At 34.2% G+C, this 12,473-nt stretch overlaps 2 protein-coding genes and 5 non-coding genes across 12 annotated transcripts; 2 read left to right on the top strand and 5 right to left on the bottom strand.

Annotated features, from left to right (window-relative positions):
* The first annotated feature begins 355 nt into the window (after positions 1 to 355).
* On the top strand, positions 356 to 3,941 carry LOC109857236 (transmembrane protein 161B). Of its 3 annotated transcripts, none has more exons than XM_020433376.1 (11): positions 356 to 493; positions 828 to 931; positions 1,086 to 1,341; positions 1,424 to 1,503; positions 1,606 to 1,821; positions 2,112 to 2,228; positions 2,304 to 2,444; positions 2,528 to 2,702; positions 2,820 to 2,916; positions 2,999 to 3,156; positions 3,246 to 3,941. In XM_020433376.1, exons 1-11 carry the CDS (start codon positions 479 to 481, stop codon positions 3,363 to 3,365), a joined length of 1,479 nt encoding a protein of 492 aa, XP_020288965.1. In that variant the 5' UTR covers positions 356 to 478; the 3' UTR covers positions 3,366 to 3,941. The 3 variants fall into 3 exon arrangements, with proteins under 3 accessions (XP_020288965.1, XP_020288967.1, XP_020288968.1); XM_020433378.1 differs by having other exon boundaries at positions 356 to 634; positions 3,246 to 3,940; XM_020433379.1 differs by having other exon boundaries at positions 373 to 438.
* Positions 3,942 to 4,608: 667 nt separating this feature from the next.
* Positions 4,609 to 7,072, top strand: LOC109857240. 4 transcript variants are annotated; one of them, XM_020433389.1, is made up of 5 exons: positions 4,609 to 4,714; positions 4,999 to 5,263; positions 5,405 to 5,670; positions 5,777 to 5,898; positions 6,319 to 7,072. In XM_020433389.1, exons 1-4 carry the CDS (start codon positions 4,709 to 4,711, stop codon positions 5,891 to 5,893), a joined length of 654 nt encoding a protein of 217 aa, XP_020288978.1. In that variant the 5' UTR covers positions 4,609 to 4,708; the 3' UTR covers positions 5,894 to 5,898; positions 6,319 to 7,072. The 4 variants fall into 4 exon arrangements, with proteins under 4 accessions (XP_020288978.1, XP_020288979.1, XP_020288977.1 ...); XM_020433390.1 differs by lacking the exon at positions 6,319 to 7,072 and having other exon boundaries at positions 5,420 to 5,670; positions 5,777 to 6,188; XM_020433388.1 differs by lacking the exon at positions 6,319 to 7,072 and having other exon boundaries at positions 5,777 to 6,166.
* Trnat-agu lies at positions 5,959 to 6,032 on the bottom strand. Its single transcript has one exon. It is a non-coding gene; the product is annotated as a tRNA-Thr (tRNA).
* Trnas-aga lies at positions 6,346 to 6,427 on the bottom strand. Its single transcript has one exon. It is a non-coding gene; the product is annotated as a tRNA-Ser (tRNA).
* A 140-nt stretch (positions 7,073 to 7,212) lies between the features above and the next one.
* Positions 7,213 to 7,284, bottom strand: Trnaw-cca. Its single transcript has one exon. It is a non-coding gene; the product is annotated as a tRNA-Trp (tRNA).
* A 3,169-nt stretch (positions 7,285 to 10,453) lies between these two features.
* Positions 10,454 to 10,525, bottom strand: Trnaw-cca. The gene has a single exon. It is a non-coding gene; the product is annotated as a tRNA-Trp (tRNA).
* A 1,503-nt stretch (positions 10,526 to 12,028) lies between these two features.
* Trnal-aag lies at positions 12,029 to 12,110 on the bottom strand. The gene has a single exon. It is a non-coding gene; the product is annotated as a tRNA-Leu (tRNA).
* Between the last annotated feature and the right edge of the window lie 363 nt (positions 12,111 to 12,473).

Below are 12,473 nucleotides of genomic sequence, written 5' to 3'. Positions count from 1 at the left end.
TGACCCCGCCCCCACCATGGCCGCGCGCTCGCGGTCAGTGCCCCGCCAAGGCCGCGCGGCTGAGGTCAGTGACATTACTCTGTAGTATGTATATAATACATATAATACAATATAAAGTATAATATTATAAATATCTAATAAATTATATGTATATGTATTATTTAATGTTATATATAATATAAATTACAGTCACGTTATTTTCACGTGTTGTTTTTTTACATTATCGACACGACATAGTTGTGGATAACCGATTGCTACTAGTTAGTTTGTACGGCGCTCGTTGGCACTACGAGCAACTGCCCCGCTTGCCCCCGATCCTATTTCGTGATTCAATGACGCGCTGTGTACATACAGTTTTTCATATGTCCCTGGCCGCTTTCAGTCTTCTCTCTGATAATATACATGTGTTGGAGATTGTATTTCGCTGGGTTTTACTAGGTTATGACTATTTATAAAACCAGCTTTCAAGAGCGGCTGAATGTTTTTTAAAATGGTAGAGCAAACATTAGTCGCGGTATTAGTGTCTTTCCTCGATTTCATTGTCTTTCTGCCAATTGACATTTTTGAGTTATTAATCGAGACAGTCTCGTTCTTGAAAATTTAAATTGTCCGAAAACTTTACGTACTACACATGGTAAATTTTGAACAAAATTTCTTGCAGTTTTAAAAATAATGTTTGTAACATACAAGTATTTATTTACTTATAAAGTCACATTAACACGTAGATTTTCAACATATATTTTTCTGTTTCATAGATTTATTTAATCTTGTAAATAATGTAAATGTTACAGATACAATTGTATATATAATTGTATATATTTTTTCAGGCTCTTTTAGGAGCACAACTGGTCATTACGCTTGTAATGGTCAGCATTATACAAAAACTAAGTCCACATTTCTCTGTTGCAAGATGGATCTTATGTTCTACAGGGTATATATATATATATAACTATATTACATTATAATTAAAATAAATATAGTACATTATAATTAAAAAATTGTAATATTTTTCTTATGTAACTAGAAGAAGACAATGTAAAACAAAATTTTATATATGTATGTGTATATGTATTTTATATGCACAGATTGAAACGATATCAGTATCCAACAGATCAACAACTTAGAACATTAGCTGGTGTACCTAAAGAAAAACCTAAAAAAGGGAAGCACAGTGAAAATGGCAAAGTGGGAGATGTGTTTCATGTTCCTAGAAATCTAGATATCAAGCTTGAAAGTGCAAAAATAACTGCTCTAGATGTAATACACTTAAAATATTACACAGAGTACCAATGGCTCTTGGATTTTTCTGTATACGCTGTTATTGTTTATATACTAACAGAGGTTGGTGTTTTCATTCATTTAATTAATAGACAAATGCTTATGTACACATAATTGATCAAACGTTTCTTTTGTTATTTAATAGACATACAATTATTTCTATCCGATCAAAGATGAGATTAATCTCAGTATACTGTGGTGTTTGGTAGTTCTGGGTTTTGCATTGTATCCTTTACATTAAAATGTCATATATATTGAATTTTTTGTTCTTTGAGAGGTGACCAAGAATTATGTCGACATGCTTTACTTTCCTTACATAATTTATAGTAAGGTACTATTTTCACTTTGGATACAATATTTCAAAGGAGAAGAAAGTATAGGTGAAAGATCCACATGCATTGTTACGGGATTTGCATATCTTCTTATCGCTATGATGGTGCTTATAATAGATGAAAACAAACTAGAAATTGGGCTGGAAAAAGCATATACAAGTTTCAATCACAGCGCTTCTCAATTTTTAGATACTCAAGGACTTTCCTCAACGTAAGCTAAGCATGTTTTATCTTTGTTATTCTTTGTTCGTGATATTTTTCTCTTCCTTGCTTTTTTTTCCTGGTTACCTACAAGTAGAATATTGTATTGATACAAAGACCCCTCTTTTGTGCAATATTAGATCCTTATGACACAATTGGAAATCTTTATTCTTTGACTAAAACAATATACAATTTATTAGCTATTTATTAACTTATTTTTAATTATTTTTAGACTTATTATTTGTGATAGTTTTGTTACATAGTATTATGTAACGTTATCAATAAATATATTTACTGTAGGGGGCCAGCTTCAAAAATTGTTGTTAAGTTCTTCCTTGCAATATGGTGTGGCTTACTAGGATCTTTATTCACTTTCCCAGGACTGAGGATATCAAAAATGCACTATGATGCATTAAGGTATAATAAATTTCCATTATTTTATCTTAGATAAAATTGATTGTGCATTGTGTTTATATGAAAATTCTGTTACAGATATTACAAAGATAATAAATTATTGTTGCTATTAGCTAATATTAGTTATGTTTCGCCACTCCTCTTGGTGAGTTTATGGATTACACCTTTGACTAGAGATTATTTGACTGTTCGGATATTTAGCGGAATGAGTAGTCCGTTGTAAGTTGAGATGCATCTGATCTGATATTTAAATTTAATATCTATGCAAAACAACAAAGCCTTAAACGAGTTTCTAATTACAGGATGACACCTGCAAGATTTGAAAGTATGAGACTGATAGTTATTATTCTTGCTGTTGTACTAAGAATAATGCTCATGCCAATTTATCTGCAATCTTATTTAAATCTTGCAAATCAAAGACTAGAAATACAGAAAAAGGAAGCTGGTAGAATAACAAATGTTGATCTACAAAAAAAAGTAGGCATTGTATAACTATATATATATACACACATACGAACTATTTTAATTATTGGTATTTTAAAATCTTTTTTTAAAAGCAATTGAAAAACAATTTACTCTTTTTTTATGTTACAGATTGCGGCTGTGTACTATTATTTATGTGTAGTAGCAGTGCAGTTTATTGTTCCAATAATTATATGTTTATTTTTTACATTTTTATATAAAACATTAGGTAAACAAATATAGTTTTATTTTGAAATGCATAAGTTAAAGTGATGCATTACACACATGTACGTACTTTTTTTTTTAACTAGGTGGTTTTACTTGGGAAGGTATTTTGGGAGGAACGTTAGAGGAAGAATGTCCAGCTGATGAGTTACCACAGTCGCTATCATCTAACAATGATAACAGTGATAAGACTGTTGTACAAACTGCTGAAGAATTTCAACTTGCACTAGGCTCGTTAAAGCAGGTAAGTTTTAATATGTTACATAAGTCTTAATATATTTACATAACCTATCATATATTTGTCATATATATAAAACAAATTTTTTTTTACAGATATTTACTACGGATGTTTATAGAGGTATTTTAGGTTTAGCAACATGGTGGAGCTGCTTTGCATTACTTGCAACTAGTGCCATGGGCATGTTTTATCAATCATATTTTTCGAATGTGTAAAATGATTTATAATGAAAAAATCCAAATGTCGCAACACACAAATCTTGATCAATTCGCAAATCAATCGTTCATTATTAAAGATGTAGCATTGTCCACTGTAAAATACATATTTTCAGACTCCATTTTAACGCCTATTGCCAGATATATTTAGGTAGATAGCTATCACAGGTCAACATAGACTTTTTGTTTGGGAATGAATATATAATGATTCTTGAAACAGTTTTGTTCTAAACAACAAGTTTGTCCTTTTTTTTGCTAAATTCGAATTTGATATTAGACTTTGTTATTACTTTAGGATTTTGGCAAAATAATGACATAAAATGTTGCAAGCAATAATCATTTTTGCCAATATTTTCTTGTTTGTTATGAATAAATCAAAGTTGTTCGTATACTTTTGTCTTTCATTAGCATGAAATATATATAGTTCGTTTTCTAAATAGAACTTTTTCTTATCACTGTAACAGACAAAATTACTGTTTTTAAGAACTATTGTTTATTCTCAAATAAATTCTAAACATTTAAATTGTGTCGACCTGAGTAATGTGTAAGATTTTTATAATGTATAAACTGATAAAAAAGTACTTTTTGTGCAACTGTATTATTATAAATAAAAAGATTTGTCATCATTTATTATATTTAAGAGTTTTCTTTAAAATATGATTTAAAGAATATATAATAAATGTTATGTCTTATGTGTAAATAATTTTACACATAAGAAAACAATTTTCTGTTACACAAAAAGAAAGGTTATTCTTTCTCTTTCGTATAATATATACATATACACCTTATACATAAGTACGATGTCTTACAAATATTCTAGTTTAGTATTCAAACTTCTTTCTGATTGCAATTAATACTCACCAGATGTTATATGTCATGTCACATTAGGTACTTCGAAAGTAACTTTCTCTGTTATCAACGATCTTACGATCTCAAAAGGAATAATATTTCACTTAAAATTACATTTAAAAAATATACACACGTTTTTTTATATTATATATATTTTCGAGTGATAATTTATTTATAGTACACTATTATTGTTTTAGTCTGAGTTTATCTTATTTTGCGAAAATTGTTTTTTAATGTGTCATCTGATTGTAATTCACGACTTGTTCGATATCGGTATCTCGGTGAAAGTGCCGACTAAATAATAAAATGATGTCGATCGGATGCAACTCACGTTTTATACCAACTGCTTCCGCAGTATATATGCTTCTCGGAGGTTTTCTTGCCACTGTATACTGTCGTGATTTTTGCTGATCGTAATACTGTGTATGTATGTGTGTGTGCGCGCTTTTATCACACTGATATAATATCATAAACAATTTGCACACTTTTTGATCATGTTGGTAAGTTAAACCGCAATAATTTATATATTACAAATATTTCGAAATAAATTACTATTTTATATTTTTATCTTAGAATTATCTGACGCAGAAGAGCAACTAATATGTTAACACATTAACAATATAAAAAACATTATCAAATCTTATCTTTTGAAAAGCGCGCAAAACCGAATATTTGTTTTCACGGCTAAATTCCAACGATATTTTAAGATAATATATTTTTACACGCGCGCGCGCGCGCGTTTTCTCTTATTTCTTTGACTAATTTTATAAATTGCACTTTGCAGAGACACGTGATTGTCTTCGGTGCTTTATGTTTTTTGGTCATAGCTGAACCACCGATTCAAGGAATAAAATCGACAAACGTGATAGGCAGTGCAGATCAACATACTTCTTTCAGTTTTATCAGGCCAGGATTAACGCAAACGTCGTACGCATTTAACGGCCCAAGCTCGCATCAATCATTTGCTTCTAGCATCGGCAACCCGCAATTAGCGCAAAGAGTCTTACCAAGTTTAGCACATGCTCTCGCTTATAAACATCCTGGCCTAGGTTTTTAATTAATATATCTCTACTCGTGCATATATTTTATTTATCAATTTAGTTTCGCATATATTAAACTTGAAATTAAAAAGCAGAAAATACATAAAAAATAAAACTTTTGAGCAATTGCAAATTGTTTAATTATTACAGGATATTATCCATTAGGTTCCGTTGCAAACGGCTATGGGGTTGTTCCGACTTTTGCAACTCCCGCTACCGCACCGTTAGCTTATCAATCCACTATAGATCCTGCTACCGCTTTAGCATACATGCAACAATTGCAGCAGCAACAACATGCGTACTCGCATGCATTTCAACCAAACAATATTTACCAACCGCAATTAGCGCAATTGCTCGCGTTTAGACAAGCGCAATTAGCGCAAGCTCAACAGCTGGGTCAATTGCAATCGGAACAGGTGAGTTTTGTTCTATAATTAATAAGTTATATTTTAGTTAAAAAAAAAAATAATAATTTTGTGTCTATTCTAAATATAAGTTTTTGTTAATAGTAAATGTGCACAGGTGTCTGAGAAGGCTGAAGAACAGAAATCACAGAATTTGCTAGGAGTTGCTTACTCGTCTGCTCCGTCGGTGGCGCATGTAAACGTTTCTGGAAATGGATACAAGTTCAACTTCTGAACGTGGTATAATACATAATAATTTTTATTTATTTATTACGGAATAAAAAAAAAATTGATCACACGAGGCCCCGGGGGGATTCGAACCCCCGATCTCCTGTTTACTAGACAGGCGCTTTAACCAACTAAGCCACGGCGCCTTTCCAAAATCCGCCTCTCGTGAATCACCTCCAGTTATTTTATACATATATGTTTATAAAAATATAAGTAAAAAAAAATGCACATAAAATATATAATTTAATTATATAAATATTGTATAAGTATATAAATATATTGATCAGACATATTGCATGTGTATGCAATCATGGATATTATAATTGAGTACAATTAAATATTTTTATAAATATACAGTATAGATATTGAAAATAACAACACCAGACTATAATGTAAAAAATATATTTCTCTATTACAAAATAATTGTTGTAGACAACAAAAAAATTAACAAACGTGCTTCGCAGTCGGTAGGACTCGAACCTACGCTCCCAGAGGGAATCTGATTTCTAGTCAGACGCCTTAACCACTCGGCCACGACTGCTACTTGGGCACGTACTCTTTACTGTTTAATAATGTAGTACTTGTTTTAATTTAGAGATAGAGATCATTTTATTTAGTTGCTTGCGACTTTTAAAAGTTAACAAATCTCTGCACCGAAGTAAAATTAGACAGAAAAACAATCTCACACTTGTTTTCCGAGTGTGTTCGGAAAAATATATTTCCAAGATGAGATACAGAACATTTCTAAAGATAGAACGGAGAAAAAAATGACTTGACTTTTTAGTGGTTATCGAGCTTGTGTAATCCGTCTCTCTAGTAATCCACGCCAGAAAGAGAGAGATGAAAGGGAAATATTGGTCGCGCGCGCGCGTGGACCTTGTATATAGCAATCTTCTTTTCTTTATATATATGTACGTCCCTTGATTTGTTCTCTTGAAAAAACGGCATTGGATTCGGTTTCGATGAGTCGACTTCTCCTTTCGTCGATTTCGATGAGTCAACTTTTTTTCTCGTTGCTATAAAGTACAATATGTTAAGATTAGATAGAAGTTATTCAGTAAATTTTAATATAAAAATCAATTTTGAGACGCGGTCATGAGAAATTTCACGAAAATTCAATCTTCAGTATATTTCAGTATGAAAAGTGCTGATTTATACTGAAATATATCCAGAAACGTTCGCTTCTTTTTATTTATGATTTCAACGATTTTATAATATATTTAAATAGTTACGACTTATTTAAAGTGTTTAAATAAAAAAATTTATTAGCACAAGCAACGTGCAATATCAAAAATTATCTAAAAAAGTAATAAAAATATTGACACTTGACCCCGACGTGATTTGAACACGCAACCTTCTGATCTGGAGTCAGACGCGCTACCGTTGCGCCACGGAGTCTTCTTGCTACCTCGTGTCATAGTAAGAAATACTTTCATGTCGTGATAATGAAAGAGATGTAGATATATAGGCAATTTTATTTTTCAATGAAAATCTGCATTATAAACTATATTATATTTTTATAACAAACAAATAATAATTCTTACAGAATTCAAAACTATAAATAACAAAGCAAAATTTTTTTGAAGCAATTGTTTATATTTATTAATCATCATTAAACAATGTGAATACAATATAAAATAATAATATATAATGTGAAAAACTTTTTTACATTAAGATTTAAATAAACGATACAAAATATATGGGGATTTTGGAAACCCTACAAAGTTGTACAATGCTGACATCATGTGTGCATATAATGTTGATAAAATTAATTTTTGTTTCACGAAGAATGTGTTAAAATTCGAGCGCGTAGTGAACACGCTCGCTGGCGATGACGCACGACGACCGTTACCCGACCTGTCCGACCATCGTTCTGTATCACCCCCACTCGGTATAATCAGCTCGCGGTGCGTGCTCACATCCCGCATGCGAGCACCACAATATCCGGCTTGTATGTAACAACAGGAGCTAATAAGAGGCGGCCGCTCTCCCTACGTTGAACAGAGTTTCGCGCGGGTTGTCGTACCGAGCCCCTCCTGCTGCCAGGAAAACACGCGGAGCAAGGAGGCGTTCTCTAGACCGGCTTGTTATTGCGATATTCTGTCATACCTTGACTTTCGCCCGTGAGGAATTTTTTCAACAGGAACGCATGCGGCTGCCTGTAATTTCATGACGCCACCGATAGAAGCGCTAGTGTCAACAAGGCGAAGCCTACGTGTACGCACGATTATGTATATAGGGTGTATCGCACAGTTAGACAAAAATATAAAATTTCGTACTGAAGAACGTTTAGAAATATTGTGATACGACTAATCTTATATTTTACATGAAAATGTAAAACAAGTGACAATGGTGCAAATATATCTCAAGTTTTTTTCAAATTACATATGTCCGTTATTTGACTATAACATCTTTCTTTCAATATAAATTTTATGTTAAGATAAATCGCGTTGTTTGTATAATTGTCTAAAACTCCAGAATCACACGTAAAGCTTTTATAATAAAAAAGAAAAAACATGTAAGACAACAACATAATTTATGTACAGTGGAAATAGAGAAATGTGTCTTTATTAAATACAAAATTTTATAATTTAATATCTTAATATAGACATAGCAAATGCAAGAAGTAAAACACTTTAATTTATTTCATCCATGATTCATCGCAAATTGCGCAATTATATTTATTGCTTTCGTTGCATTTGCTAACGTCGGTGAGGTATCATCGCCTACACCAGAGTGTTATGAGTCACCTTGTATATATACATACACAACGCCCCTTCGCGGATAGCAATCCCCACTACACGGACACGAAGCGGCTTTAATTTTAGGGGAAAACGTAATAACGTTCGATTTATTTTGGAATTGTGATGGTGCGCATGGGACGGTGATATGTTGTCGAGCGCGTGGAATATAACTCGATGTACAATACGTTCGCAAATAATGGAGAAACTTGCCGATATATGCGAAGTCGGCATTCGCACACGGTATTGTCAACGGCGGCGCGCGAGGGGGGAATCGTACATTATTAATGCCGATTTTGGGGAAAAACAGTGTCACTGTCCCTCGACGACGGGTTCCGGTGTTCAGGGCGTGCACTGGGCGGTCGTTTGACGCACAGCTGTGTATTGTCGCGCGCGAATCTGCGACGAGTAGGCGCAGCCTGGCGGGATTTGCCCGTTGCGGCGGCCACGGGCCCGTAGCCCTGCCGAAATTTCCGTCCACGCCGGAGTCAATGAACCAATAAGCAGTGGAAAGAGATCGCCGTGGACCAATGGGGTATAGCTAAGTCGTGGCGTTGCCCGGGCAACACGCGGCTCTTCCTCAAAATTGTGTCTTTCCGATCCACGGGTAACAGAAAGCAACAGAAAGCGCGTTGCTCGATACGGTCGCACGTACGTCGCGGCTTAAAGCCTACTAGTCATTTCTGCGCTCCCGCTCGCCAGTCGGTTAAATTGTTGATTATGTCCATTCTGTTCGTTGACTGCAGATTACCGCGTTAGCCGCGTGTAAATTAGCGCGAAAGAAATGAGCGGGGGAATACCCTAATGCTGAGACACACGTGTCGTTTATGACGTGCGAATTTTTGTTCAAGTCTCGATCGCATCGCGCGCGTTTAGATTCAGCTGCTATTTTAACAGAAATAATTTGTTGGTTTGATATACATTGACGATACGTATTATCGCATATACATGCCAAGAATTATTATATATTATATCGATATTGCATGAAGAATGTAGATAAATGCCACAAAGACACAGCTACTGCGATATAAATTATCGTAATATAAATGATAACAAAAAAAAAAGTCATATGAAAGAGAATATCATATATCACTCTTAAATGAATATATATAATATACAGTCGTGTGTTTGATACTTTGATTGCCAACTGATAAAACTCTTTGTCATGCGCAAGCACGCGACGTTCGGCATTACATATACAATCCTGTTGAACGGAAATTATTTCGAACGAAAGTACGTGTCATAGGTAATACAAGAACGTTCGGACAAGCAACCTTCTTGCTTCACGTGGTTGCCTAGTGCGAGGAGGGGCTAAATGAGACAAACCCGCGCGAATGATGCTTAACTGTACGAGAGAGGAGAAATGGTATCGTTCATGCTGCCCTGATATTGTACAACCTTTGTGCGGGATGTGAGCTCAATGCGGCGGATGGGCCGCTCCGTCGCGCAATAATTTCCCTGTGTGCGGTCTGTATATGAACGAGAAGTCAGACGAAATATAACTCTTTTTCACTGAAATCTAAGCGCTAAGTGTCATCTGCAAAACGTTAAGAATAAAATGCAAACGTTTCGATTTATTCCGCCTACGACCTAAGAGAAATTGATAGACACAGTTCGAATATGTAGTTACGTTCCGAAAAATAAAAAAGTAATTGCTTATTATTAATGATAAAAATTATCTTAACTTAAAGTTGTTCTTTAAGAATAATTTTATACGTCGTAAATATGCGTGAACACAAGTAACAGGTAAAAAACATAAATCTTACAATAGAGAAAAATGTGAATGTCTTATATCTCGGGCTTGTGCTAACAAAAGTTACGGTCTTTGACCCCGACGTGATTTGAACACGCAACCTTCTGATCTGGAGTCAGACGCGCTACCGTTGCGCCACGGAGTCGGATAATACGAAATTGTCTTCTTACGTTACTTGTGAAGAATCACTCAAAGAAAATCTTATTGTATTTTGACATTATTTTCAATATCGTAACACAGAGAGAAACCGTCTGTACTAAATTATCTTTAACTACTTGCTGCTTCGTAGTATCTAAGCGCGCGATATGTCGGCACCGTCGTATAATTGATGATCTTTAAATCGCTTATTAACTCGAAATCTATCATAGCTTCGCCACTTTAGAATCAGATCTTTTGTCTTATAATGTTTCAAATAATCGGTCATTAAAATATCTTTTGGTAGACACCCTGTATATAGACGTATACATTTGTATGTTATAATATAATAATATGATTTCTGAGGTATGCAAATATAGTAATAAAACATACGTAAAACTTATACGTGTGACACATACGTGTTCGTACGCTGTAATATTGCAGTTATCACTCCATATTTGCGACACTGCGACAATTTATTTCAAGCTTCCGAGAATGCGTCAATTGGGCGTGGCCGGTGGAGCATCTTTTGAATGAAACTTGTATCAGGATACCACGCCGCTCTAGAGCGCACTTCCGTTCTTTTCTTTTTTTTTTCCGATATCATAATTATTATTATATCGGCCACACATAACGTTTTCCCCTTCGTCGTTTCATAGATGTTCAATAACGATCCCTTTTAGCCGAAACGGGCTGGAATGGCGAGCCCCCGACGACAACAACATCAACAGGATCCCATCTGCTTACAGGAGCATGGGATTTCTCGAATAAGCTTCTCTATAAGGAACGTACGTTCCTTCATTTCGCACCTTGTGTAAAATTAAAATTCCATTGTTCTTCTTTTCAGTGATAATTCTCGAGATATAGACGTAATATTGATAGATATATGTAAGAAAATGTTGTGCAATGTTGATTGAAAATGTGAAAAAAAGTTACAAGTTTTCATCAATATCTCTGTCATCAATATCTCTATCATTTACATAAAGTTGCATTTTTTTATTTAGACACAAAATATCTTATCTCTCGTTTGAAAACACATTTGCAAAACAATAAATTTTATTTAAAAAAAATGGTAGATGCAATTTAAAGGTAAATGTGTATAATTCATACTGTATATATTTAAAGAGTAATACGCATACTCACGTACACACAAAGCACATAGTTCGGATGAAACAATATATAGATCTGATTAGATTTATAATAAAAGTAAAGTACTCTGTTTGATCGGCGAGTGAAACTTGTTTGATTTGATAATGGCAGATAGTAGACCGTTGTTGACACAGATGTCGCACACATAGACCGGTTGGGATTTCATCCTACTCGCATTCATGTTTTCCTGCTAGGTGTGTACCACGGCGCCGCGTGCCGACGCAACCAAAGGGATCTTCGGAGACGTTACCACTGCGTTTCCCAAATCGCACGCCATGCGGTCGCCGCGCAGCTCGCATACGAGGTCGCGGCGTATGATGTACTAAATGGTTTGTATACGGCGATAAAAAAAAAAAAAATAATGTGGCAGCGGTGGGATTCGAACCCACGCCTCCGAAGAGACTGGTGCCTTAAACCAGCGCCTTAGACCGCTCGGCCACGCTACCATTCTTGCGAGGTAGGCTTTAATTTTGAATCATGTGAAGTAAGTTTTGAAAAAGTAGAACAACGTTTAGGTTTGTTCAAATCTAATATATATTCTTAATGTAGAACGTAAAAAAAAAACTAGAACAAAACAGAATTTCATATATTTTTCATAGTTTGATTTTTTTTCTTTGAAAAAAATCTATACATACACGCAGATTACATACTTGTATATAAAAGAAAATACATCGTACGTAGTAAGATAAAAAACAGTTGCACTTGTAAGAATACAATAAGATATGTGATTTTTATTCACCTAACATTGTCTACAAAATCTAAGGAATCAACAAATTTATGTCATTGATTCAAAGTTACCGAAATCTTTC

Source organism: Pseudomyrmex gracilis, unplaced genomic scaffold (assembly GCF_002006095.1).
Source record: "Pseudomyrmex gracilis isolate BER0280 unplaced genomic scaffold, ASM200609v1 scaffold_152, whole genome shotgun sequence".
NCBI lineage: Eukaryota > Metazoa > Arthropoda > Insecta > Hymenoptera > Formicidae > Pseudomyrmex > Pseudomyrmex gracilis.
This window is presented reverse-complemented; position numbering and strand designations above follow the sequence as displayed.

Coding starts and splice junctions, on each gene's coding strand:
- LOC109857236 (XM_020433376.1), top strand. Junction 1,342..1,423: donor TTGTTTATATACTAACAGAG/GTTGGTGTTTTC, acceptor GTTATTTAATAG/ACATACAATTATTTCTATCC. Junction 2,445..2,527: donor AGCGGAATGAGTAGTCCGTT/GTAAGTTGAGAT, acceptor TTCTAATTACAG/GATGACACCTGCAAGATTTG.
- LOC109857240 (XM_020433389.1), top strand. Junction 5,264..5,404: donor TTATAAACATCCTGGCCTAG/GTTTTTAATTAA, acceptor TAATTATTACAG/GATATTATCCATTAGGTTCC. Junction 5,671..5,776: donor GTCAATTGCAATCGGAACAG/GTGAGTTTTGTT, acceptor AAATGTGCACAG/GTGTCTGAGAAGGCTGAAGA.